The 12,397-nt window shown below is 29.5% G+C and overlaps 1 protein-coding gene across 1 annotated transcript; it reads left to right on the top strand.

Annotated features, from left to right (window-relative positions):
- Positions 1-5,101: 5,101 nt before the first annotated feature.
- LOC111620719 (testis-specific serine/threonine-protein kinase 2-like) lies at positions 5,102-7,252 on the top strand. Its single transcript, XM_023362709.1, has 4 exons — positions 5,102-5,294; positions 5,376-5,595; positions 6,213-6,387; positions 6,460-7,252. Exons 1-4 carry the CDS (start codon positions 5,170-5,172, stop codon positions 6,828-6,830), a joined length of 891 nt encoding a protein of 296 aa, XP_023218477.1. The 5' UTR covers positions 5,102-5,169; the 3' UTR covers positions 6,831-7,252.
- The last annotated feature ends 5,145 nt before the right edge of the window (positions 7,253-12,397 follow it).

Genomic DNA, 12,397 nt, shown 5'->3' with positions numbered 1-12,397 from the left:
TAAAGTCATGTCATAGATATTAAATATAATTAAACTGACGAAAGATAAGAACCACCACATGACCAGAGGAGAGTAAACGTCATCTATAGCTTTGGTGGATTCGCAGAATTTTCTATATAAATGAATTAAATCCTGATATTTCATTCGATAGATATCGTCGTTGGTGAATTGCGATTTCAGCCATTGCTTGTAAGCACGAAATTCTTTCTTCAGTTTACTACACAAGGACGTGTACATAACATACAGCAACCCTTCGGGAATTTTAACCAAGATTGCTCTTAATGTCTGATGTATAAGTAAAATGAAAATGCAATAAATTCTAGGAAATGGTTTAGGTAAAATTCCAAAAAATAAGAAATTCACAAACGTTTCGGGGTCTGCTAGCAGTAGACAAAAGGAATTGACAAAGAAAGTAAGAGAAAAGAAAATGGTGCCTATCATTCTCGATACTACGAATTTAGTGTCAATATCGTTCACGCATGGAAGATTTTCTAATATTTTGCGAATTCGATGGCGGTTGTAATGAAAATGGCATATGGAAAAACAGGTGACAACCGCCGATAATGCGTACATACCATTATCTAATACTAATGCTACCGACGTGTGAAGAGACGATATGTAAATTACAACCCAAATATAATGCATGCTAACAATAATGCTCAAAAAGAAACTTAGAATAGCTCTACTACGAATGTTTTTCTTTCTGATGTGCATTCCCCAAATATTTAATATTTTTAATAGTGGCCAGAATTCTTCTATAGTAGAAGGAATCGTTCTCACGTTATAAGGAACAACATCGATCACTGTCCTTCTTCCTTGAATTAAGTTTTTGTACATTCCTGTATAAACAAAAGACATGTACTGTACTGTGCATTATACAAACAAAAGATAAGTTATCTAATGTATATTATATAAATATAAATAATTACAAAATTTCTTACTTGAGAAGAAGTAAGAGTGATAAAAAGAGAGAATTCTTACGAGTCAGTTGATAACAGGTTGGTTCTGAAGTGCGGTGTTTACAACAATACTAGTGTTATAAAACTGCCAAATAGCGAAATGCTTTTGTAATGAAAAGTCGATTTTATATTATTATGACAAAATTGATTGAAGACATTTTTATTATAATATCTATCGATACATTAATTAATTTAAGTTTGAGATATCTGACATGTCTCTTCGTTTGATGAATTGCACAACAATTCTTACACACAACCTACATAAACACACTTACGCTGTCGATATTTCCTTCGTTAAAAACTTTCATTAAACACTATTTAAGTATCTTAAACTTACTTTTCACATATTATAAGGTAATAAGTGTTAATATACAGTATTATTAGTTTTTTCTTCTAATGCAATCTTCATTCTTAATTTGCAAAGATTAAGTTTGATTCTAAAGAAGAAAAGGTGATGCAACTACGATTTTCTAATAATAAGCTTTCTGTATCTGATCTCGATTTTCAGGTAACTTCGTTCTCGAGTAAATTTTGAACTAAAATCACGTGACTTCCGGTCCTTATCGAAAGTTCGTATATAATTAACCTGAACTCTGACCCCTAAATTTTTTATATCTGGTTTCAATTTTCGATTATTTAACTCCGAGATTAAAGAAGAACGGAAGGACGGACAGACGGATGTCCTTCCTAAATCTCGAAAACAGGAGGAATTCATACTGGAGGGAGGCTCCATCACCTATATACGAGCTTCCGGTCTGGACCGGAAATCATGTGTTTTTTTTAAATTAAAATTTGATTTAAAATCTATTATGCAATCTGATTGTTTCCAAAATTTTCTATATTTTGCAATAATTAATGAAAAATTTATGCTAAATTAAAAGGTTCACTTCTCCCCTTTATCCTAGTTCAAGATCAGTGACCTTTACGTTGCCAAATTGTCTATGACAATAAAATGGGACAATATTTCTTTCTACTAAATGAATTTTTTTTTTTTATATTTTAATTGAAAAATTAATTTTTTGAGAATATTTCACTATAATGTAAATTTTAAATATTATTTTAAACTTTCAATCATTCTTCTTCTTATAATTATTATTAAAAATGTATAATTATTTACCAAAATTTTAAAAGTTACACTAAAATCACAGAAAATTACTAAATATTTTTTGATAATTCGTTTTAGTCTAAATGCTTCTAAAATAAAACTTACAAAAATATTACGTCAAATTGACGTCATTATCGTGCATTTCTTTTAAGAAAACGGTAAGAATGACTTCAAATTGACGTAACAAGTCTTCATTATTCGGACAAATGAATTCATTGAATTCACCTTTTATGTATGTATCAATAAGTCAAAATTAGGTAAATAAATAGATTTTTTGAAATTTCTAATAAACGAAAAATAAATCGAAAAATTGTAAATGAATAAAGCTACTGAATTTAAATTCGATATTAACAAAGAGTCATGATGACATTTAAAAAATACTGTAATTTTTAACAAAAAATATCAACAGACGGCAGTCAGTTGAATCGACCTTGTGATGGTGGTGCATTCTAGCGGCATGTCATGAAACTAGTGTATTTATTTATGTTTAGTAATTGTATTCTTTTGTAGTACGTACAATATCGTAAATATATACGATAAATACTTCAAAGATACATGCTCTTGCAGATCTAATGTCTACTATATTCAAAGTTTGAAGTTCTAAACTCTTTTATATTTCTGGGTGGAAAGTAAGTTGCAGACAAAGCACAGCACTGTGTCCTTATTTTGTAAATAAAGTAGCTATTGCCTGTAGTATGTATCACCATTCGAGTGTTTTTTTTTTTTATCTACACGCTAGGAAACAATGTCCAGAACTCTCTCTCTGGGTCAGTTTTCACAATCATTTACATAGTCGCATCCTCAGCATTAATGTTCATTCATGGCTTTGCCATAAGAGAAAGAGCAGGACATGGTCTGGTATGCCCGATAGCATGGTTGCCAAGATTTCCCTAACTGTTCTCCTTATATTTCTTTCTGTGGGATTATATTAAAAATATGATTTATGTAACTTCGAGAGTGCATCATTTCAACCATTGACACAGTGAGAGAGAGCATGCTGCAGTGTACTGTACACGGCACGAAATTGCCTAATGCCTTGATATAATTGTTGTGATTGCTGCAGCATATATAGAAATGTTATAATGAAATTTAATAAATTTTTCTCTCATATAAAATCTTTAGTAAACTTATATCTTTAATCGTTAATTTTTTTAGCTATATCAAATTGGATATTTCGAGCAGAACAACCTGTATAATCCAAGATCTTTAAGAATCTTATATGTTTTTCTACGCTACAAGATATTTATTATGTATTAAATATAATTTAGATGTTGACGTCAGAATTAAAAGCAAATATTCTATGATTTTTTTAAATTAACTTTTTAGTTACATATCGGAAAATCTTTCAACAAAATATCTAAAAAATTTGTAAATATTAAAAATGTTTTAAATATTTTACAATAGACTTTACACTTTTTTTTTTTTTTTTTGAATTTTTAAAAAGTTTTGAATCGTTTTGTTTGTAGTTTATTCTTAGTGTAACAGCCTTTACTACTGTTAAAGAGTCATGTTAAACTGAGGTCTTCAGACGTTATTTATGTAAAAATTAAATAAATAAATAAAGCATCGTCACAATGTCTGGCTGCAATTTTTAATTTATTTAATTTAAAATATATGTTCTCCACTTCAAATCAGTAGTGACTTGCGTCGCCCCTGTACATTATATTTTTTCTGTTATCAATAGAGATCTATCTAACACCTTTTGAGGGAAAATTTTTCAATTAAAATAACGTAACTTTCAGTCTATACCGGGAGTTCATATATAGTTAATCGGTGCCTCCTGCTCTTATGCTTCTCATATCTTTTATCAGATTCTATCTATCTAACTCCGTTCTCAAAATTAACGAAGGACAGACAAATGGGATGACAGTGGGGATATAGGTCTATAATTTTTTCAGATTGCAGCCCAATAAAATTTTTGCTAAATTTTCACGTATAAGTTTCAATTCTGGGTTATTTCTTGGTACCAATCGAATTTTGAAGCACATATATATTTAATATTATCTTTGAGTAGACTTGCTTAATCAGAAGCTCCCACCTGTGTTTTCTTTTAGTTTTTTTTAATTTTAAAAATTATTTTTCTCTGAAATACTTGGACACAGATAATTTCTATTAGTAACATTAAAGCAATGCAAAGAGAACACGGTTTAAGATTAAATTATCCTCACAAATCTTGTTGTCAAAAGTTAGAAACTAATTATTGCTCTGAAAAATTCTTTTGCATTAGATTATTTTGCTAGATTAAGCTGTAAAGCCTACCGGTAGATGATTCATTTAGGATTTCATCAGTTAATCGATTAATTTAATAAAATTTAATTTAAACCTTTAATTTTCCGAATGATCTAATTAGTTTAATAACTAATAATATACACTAGAAAATGATAGTACTAATCCTTCGAATTTTTAAAAATCACAATAAATCATTTAATTTCATGAAAATCATTTTATTAATTTTTAAAACAGAACGACTTTTTAAGTTTTTTAAAAAAAAATATTTTTATTCATTTATTAAAAAAATTTAACAACGAGTTACGTAACTTTTCCGGGGAAAAAGTTAAAATTGTGTGTGGCGCCATCTCTTATGAGATTTTATGTTAAAAACTTTTTATATTATAAAATGGCAAAATTATTAATTTTGAAGGTAAGGATGGGTTTCATAAAAAAATTGTATATGCTAATAACGAGTAAAATCGTAATTCAGTCCGAACCTACTGGAGATATGACACAAGACTTCCATTCCCTCGACTTTTAATTCCCAAAGTTTAATAGTTACAATAATGTCCCAACACAATAGAAGAGTATGGTGTAAACCTTGATTGTCTGGTTGTCTTAAATTATTTTGTGAGGTATTTTCTTATATTTTATATATCTTAATGTATATAATGTAAAGAATACATGCTGATCTCACAGCACACCATTGTGCACACCCCTTGACCCGGTTGAATTGATGACGTGCTTACTTTTACAAGTTGGAAAGAATAAAAATAAATAAACAATAAAATAATACGTAATAATACTACTGTATTATTATTATTATTATTATTATTACAGTATTATTATTGAATAATGTTTCGCATGTAAGAAGAATATTGGGAAAGTGGCGCCATGTCATCTACCGGCCAAAGTTCTCGTGGTCCTTGTTTGGATGTGATTACTCCAATGGATTTTCTAAGAAAGGAAGGTTATCGAGTAGGAAATATAATCGGTGAAGGATGTTATTGTAAAGTTAGGTAAATGTTTCTAAACGAACAAATTATAACAGTAAAGTTTTGGTTTTTGGACCGAATAACCTAAATTAATTTTAATTTTAGAAAAGCAGAAAAAAATGGAGAGAAACTGGCAATTAAAATCATATCTAGAAACAAAAAATCTAAGGAATATATTAATAAATTTTTACCACGTGAGCTGGAAATTATATCTGAAATAAAGCATCCTCATATTGCCCTGATTAAACGCATAATAGACTTTGGCCATTACGTTTATATCATTATGGAATTAGCTGAAAACGGTGATCTACTTAATCATATAATGGTAAATTTTTCATTTATTACTTTCCCGGATATTATATATAACAGAGGGAAAGTATGATCTTCAGTCAAAAAATGACCCCTTCAAGAATTTTTTTTCTTTGACTCAGGGAGCCTTAAAACGTCGAGAAATGCAAAAATTAAGGGATTTTTTTCTGTATGTATAGATGTAAAGGTGTGGGCCCCGATTTTATTCACCCAATTTGAAGCTTAATAACTCCTGTGTCTTTTGTCGAAAATTTCTAAAATTTTGCAGGGAGGTTTGTGTATTAGAAGCATTAATTCTATGAAATTTTGATGGTCAAAGGTCGAGGGGGTGGAGAGCTAGAAAGAATCACGTATCGTATCTCGAGTGGGGATGGACTTAATGAAGATTTTACTCGTTATTAGCATTTACAATTATTTTTATAAAACTCGTCTCTAACCTTAAAATTAAACTTTTTGTCATTTTATGATAATTAATAATGTAAAAGTTTTTAAAATAAAATCTCATAAGAGATGACGCCACCCACAATTTTAATATTTTTTGCCGGGAATGTTACGCAACTCGTTGCTTGATGTTTATTTATCATTACGATACGTGACCTGTAATCTTTTTCTTAAATTTATATTTACTTTTAGCATCATCGTTTCGTCCCAGAAGATCGTGCCAGAAAATATTTCTTCCAATTGGTTCAAGCTGTAGACTATCTTCATAAAAAGAACATCAGCCATCGTGACTTGAAATGCGAAAATTTACTTATAACGAGCAATGACGTAATCAAATTAACTGATTTTGGCTTTTCGCGAAAATGCAGTAAGTCTAGAATTGGCACTAAATTCTCAAAATAGGAATTTGGCTAAGAATTTCATGGTTTTTTTTTTTCAGTCGATCGCAAAACCGGTAGGAAAGTTCTCAGCGAAACTTATTGCGGAAGTGCAGCATACGCGGCTCCCGAATTGTTGCGTGGTACCCCATATAATCCAATGATGAATGATGTTTGGAGCATGGGTTGCATTCTGTTCATTATGGTCACAGGTACCATGCCATTCGACGATTCCAATCCACAAAAAATGATCCAACGTCAATTGGACCGTCGCTTTCCTTATCCTTCTTCACTGAATAAAGAAATAAGTATGGAATGCAATGCACTGATCGTTCGTATTTTGGAACCTGATGTCATAAAAAGAGCTACAGTCGACCAAATAATAAGAAGCCCGTGGCTCTCTCGTCACAGAAATAAATCGATGTCGTGCTGATTTTCAACAGAAATATTTTTATTCAGTACAATAGCAAATGACCATTAAACGATATTTTTTATACCACCGTGCAATAGAAAATTTTCGTTAAATTACTTGACTTATTAATACAGAATATCCAGTGTTTGCTTGTTTGTATATATACCTCAACGTGGGACGTTTATTATTATTTATTTAAACCATGATACATAAAATAAATTTAATAATTAGTACGGAGTATGCCATTATATCTTGGATTACGTAAATAAAATACTCGTATGTTTTTTAGATACTATGATTAAATTAATAACAATGTTTAATTGTTTTATAAGCATTTTTATTATATTTAAAGTGAATATGCTAAAATAAGTAGGGTTCAATAAGTTCAAAATCAGGAATAGGGACATGGCAAGTGAGCATTGCGGTTAAAAAATTAAAAATTTATTATTTTTTAAATATAATCTTAGAATTTGATATATCTTTAATATAATGTATATTATTATTTTTTACAATAAAAACTTTTTAAGATAAAAAAATCTCTTTGTGAAAATTTCTCTGCATCACTTCATCTTCTGCCTCCATCTGTCGACCGAAACAGCAATAGTATGAATTTAATGCAATTTTATTTCATAAAATAATTAATATATCTCTTATGATAAATCTCAATTTAATATATTTATATAATGAATGCATTATGTAAAAAAATATTAGTATATTAATTAAAAATTAAATAAAAACATGCATCTTATTATTACTTATGACAATTATCCTTTTATATTTAGTAAATTAAATAAATGGAGTTAATTGACAACACTTTATAAAAAGGTTATAACTTTTTTTATCATTTAAAGTCTTATTTAAGGTAAAAATAATAATAAAATAATAATTTTATTTAAAAATAAAGTGTTATTTAACAACTTTTATTTTCAGCTTCTCCTCCCCATCAATGAAATTAATGCTAAAAAGTCATTTATTACATTAAACAATGTGTTATTACCAATTATTTCATGAAACTTGGTAATTTAATAATGTTGTAACAACAAATTCCTTGCACTTTGATCGTTATTTTTTATTTATTATTTGGTATATTTATTATCAATCTCAAAGTTTCCCACAGAATTTAACAGCTAATACGTGTCTTTCAAGCAGTTCTACTTTAATGACAATTCATATACCTTTACAAATTAATATGAATGAAATGTAGAATATGATGATCACGATCTTCTTTATCTTCTATATTATCTTATCCATTTACGCAATTAATTTAAGTCTTGATGATGGTGTAGCATCAATTGTAACCACTTCATTCAAACAGTAACACAATAGAATCAAATGAAACAATTCGCTTTGTGAATAATCTCTTACAGAATTAACTTACAGAAGGATCTTTTATTATCAGAAGAACGTATTTATATTCGTAACACATAAACGTGATTGAATAACATTTGTTTATACTGATATCTGCTGTAAAAAACACTCGATTAGAACTGAAATAAGTATAAATTTAAATATCCACGTGCTGCCTGCGAATTTTTTAGATAATCAGAAAGTTAGAAAATAATTTAAAATATATTTCTAATTGTTTTCTTCATTGTTCTAACACTTAGTAGGCTGCATTTTTCAAATTGCAGACCTATACATTCCCACTGTCTGTCCTTCCTTAAATCTCGAGAACAAAGTTAGATAGATGAAAATCGAGACCAGATATGAAAAGCTGATTAACTATATACGAACTTTCCGGTCTGGACCGGAAATCACGTCATTTTTTAAATTAAAATATGATTAAAAATTGCATTACGCCATTGTGAAGATATCACAATAAGTAATTGTTCGTTCTAATTAATAGTGAGTGATTGAAAATGTAAACAAAGATAATAATAACGGAAGAACAGTTCAAATGTGAAAGGTTTGTGCAACTTTATTGAAGATATCTATTAAAAATTACGATAATTATATGTATTATTATAGATATATATTATATCGTTGATCGTAATTTACATATTATAATGGTAAATTAGTTGAACAAATTTTAAAAAATGTTACATTTTAAGCAAAAATTATCATCTCACATGTTTAATTATTAATTTAGAAAAGAAAAAAAGCGAATGTGTTTATTGTAACACTCCGGGATGCAGTTTTTATATATTTCTTAATTAAAAAAAAAAAACAGTCACGCGATTTCCGTTTTCGAGATTAACGAAGAACAGACAGACGGACGGACATTCAAAATTTACTCACTTATTACAATTAGGCGATCTTAACTTTAATTGTATAGAATTGCGCAGTGTCGCCATCTGTCGAATAAATAATTTATTAAACAAACAATAATTAATTTATTCGTTAAATAAAACATAATTAATTTTGCTTGAGAGGCGAAAATATAAACGTATTAAAATAAAATAAAAATTGAGTAATTTTGAGGTAGAAAGAAAAAAGATAAAATAAATTTTACGAAATAATCATTTTAATAGAATAAAAATAAGAGATTATATATATATTAAGTAAATAAATAAAAATAAATTTAAGGATTTTAAATGCAATTTATAAGTTTACCTATTAAGATAAATGATCCTTATCGATTATTATTTTTTTTTACTCCTTCACCATTTTAATAACAATCCTCATTTTCCAATCTTCTTCCCATGAAATTTAATATATTCTTTCGCCTTTATATGAATAGTTAATTAATTTTCCAAAAGTAAATATGATGATTAAAATTTTTACATGATTTTTAATGATGATATATCAATTTTCATTTGTTCAAATTCGCATTAAAGAGCTAATTTGTTTTTCGTTACGACATCATGAGTTCAAAACGACTCATTAACTTCCTCTTTATCCACTTTCTAATAACTATAGTTTTTCTCGATCTGTATTCATTGCAAAATAATACGACGCTAAACACGACCATAAAACTGCAATGATTTCCTCGTTAGTAAAAATCACCATTTACTTATCATTCGACTCGAAAGATGGCGCTAAATGTTTACGTCACGCTTCTCCATCCCCGTTTTTACTAATTTAATAATAATGATACTCGAAAAATTATATTATTATTATTATTTTTTTATTTATTAAAAGAAAAATCTCTCCTTATTGTCTCTGGTGTTTAAGACTTTATAGAAATAATAAAGGAACGATATAATCTATTGTACCGTTTATTTACGAATTTAATAATGTTTGTAGATAAATAACAGTGTAAAAAGGAAATTATTCTGTGTTATTTAAATTAAAAAAAAAGAATCTAGTAGTGTCTTAAACACAACGAATTTTTTTAGTTTAAATAGCAGTTTAATCAATTAAATGTTAATTAATTAATTAAATACCTTTACTAGTTTTTTCTTAATTAATTATAATCGGTAGAGACTTGTAAATACTCCACGTGGTGAGAAAAGTCGGTTACGAATTGCAACGAGATTAGAATAAAGGCCGGTTGAAGCGTGATAAATTCTTGTATTTCGTGTAGGCGCCTGTGTGTGGTCAAACTATTTTCAACAACTTGTGTAACGCACACATCGTAAGTTGTCTGTCCACTTGGACACAGCAACAGCTGTCGCTCGTCGTATATTTTTCTCTGCAAACGTGTTGTCCGATATTCCATCCACATTCGGACAGATCTCCCATATGGCCGATCGGGTCACCTAAGGCTGTCAAATCTTATCCTATCACAGTTCCCACATTACGGGTTGAGATCTCGCCCACACATTTGTCTCTCTCGGTATTCTTTCGTGACTCGACTGCCATATCTTTCTCCCCTTTATTTTAGTAGAAACTTTTTGTTCTCGTGCCTATTTAGTGGGCCGTAGAATGACGTAATCTTTTGATTAAAAAGAAAGGAAAATATATATATATATAATATTTAATAATAATATAAAGTCGGTTGGAAACAGTTTAAGGACGTAAAATTATATATCATTCCTTGGTATATAAATTGTAGCTGCTCTCCAGTATAACATCTCCGTCAACCAAAGTGACATTTATGAGGTTCAATTCCAGTAGAGGCAGATCGAAATTATTTTTCTTCCGTCCAGACATTTATCGCCTCCATAAGGATCGTAGACTTATTGTAGCTGTTTCCAAAGCCATTTTGACAGTCCATGAGTTTTTACGGACGATCGGACTTCTGATATCAAAAAGCTTCGGTTCTTGACTTGTCTACATCATTGAACAATGGTCCGAGTGTATTTTTGGCCATGTGTAAACTGTGCAACAAGGTGCTGTGTGGATGACACAGTGTGTAAATCGGGTGCCGGATATAGAAAAAATAAAACAGAACTGACAGCGAGCCCAGTTCTTATCCCCCCGACTCGACGTGTCGATGTTGATTTGTTCGACTTTCTTTCTATAAAAACAATTCGAAAAATATGATTTGCCGAAATGTTAAGCCCTATAAAGTTTAATAAATCTTTACACAAAATATATATATATATTTTATGTCTGTATTAAATTAAGGTATAAACGGTAAATCTTGTGCAGACGTCGAGTTCAGCGTGTATTTTTAAAATATATTGTTTTAATTAAATTTATCCGGATGTCCCGTTTATACAGGTGAATGAGTTAATCCTGTGCTCATCTTCTTGCTCTTAGAATGGGTCTAATTACTTTAATGCTTCCCTTTTTGCTGTGGATGGACGATTTTTACAGCTTAAACATTATTTTGGATAGTAAAGGCTAACTCGGAAGACAAAAAACTTCGTTCTTTGCAACGAAAACTCTATCAGATCATAAAACTATGGAGGAACCATCGTTGATGGCTGTTCGGATGTATGGCCGTAAAAAGATACACTACTGGGCAACCAAGAGTTATATCGTCATTTCTAAGGCTAACTGTTAATGGTCTCGCTTCTAGTGACGTCATAAAAAGATCTCTCGAGTGGTCCCACCAATCATAAATAGCATGGAAACACCATAGTTGTTGATGTATGAATTAGAAAGAATGCTAGATTGTCGGTATTACTTTTGTGGTTGATATTTTTCCGTTAGTTGACAGTTTTATAGACTTTGGCGACATCAATCCCATGAATGAAGCGAATAATGGCCTTCCCTCTGCATGACGATCAGATTTCTTCAGCAGCTTCATAAAAATAAACTGGTTTTCACGCCAAATTTCAATTCATCCTTGTCTAATAAATTCCGTTTTATATGAAGAAAATCGCGTGTTTTATTTATAAATTGTTTCAATTCGTCAAGTACTGCCGGATGACGATCCCGCGGGATATTCTGGGAGTGTTGCCAATCTACTCATACATTTTTTCCATTTTTTTTTTCAATAATAAAAATAAACTTTATTTCATTGAGTTTTACTGTTAGATTAAATGTAAATGTAAATTAGATAATGTCGTATATAATTTTCTTTGTAGAAATTTTTCTTGTAAAGTTATCAGATCGCCTTATTTTAAATTTCTTGTTTATCTTCCCGAATCTTTGTTTCAACTAAAAACTGGAGGACAAAACAGATATCTGTTTATTAAATTATAGAAATAAAACTTGTTTTTTATATATATTTTGCCTCTTCTGAATTGGTTTTAAATATTTATAAATGTTAAATATTAAAAGCTAGAAAGTACAGTAACATACTATAAAACCGC

This window comes from Centruroides sculpturatus, unplaced genomic scaffold (assembly GCF_000671375.1).
Source record: "Centruroides sculpturatus isolate CEXI.00-Female unplaced genomic scaffold, Cexi_2.0 scaffold274, whole genome shotgun sequence".
Lineage (NCBI taxonomy): Eukaryota > Metazoa > Arthropoda > Arachnida > Scorpiones > Buthidae > Centruroides > Centruroides sculpturatus.
The sequence above is the reverse complement of the archived record's forward strand: the minus strand, read 5'-3'. Positions and strand labels throughout refer to the sequence as shown.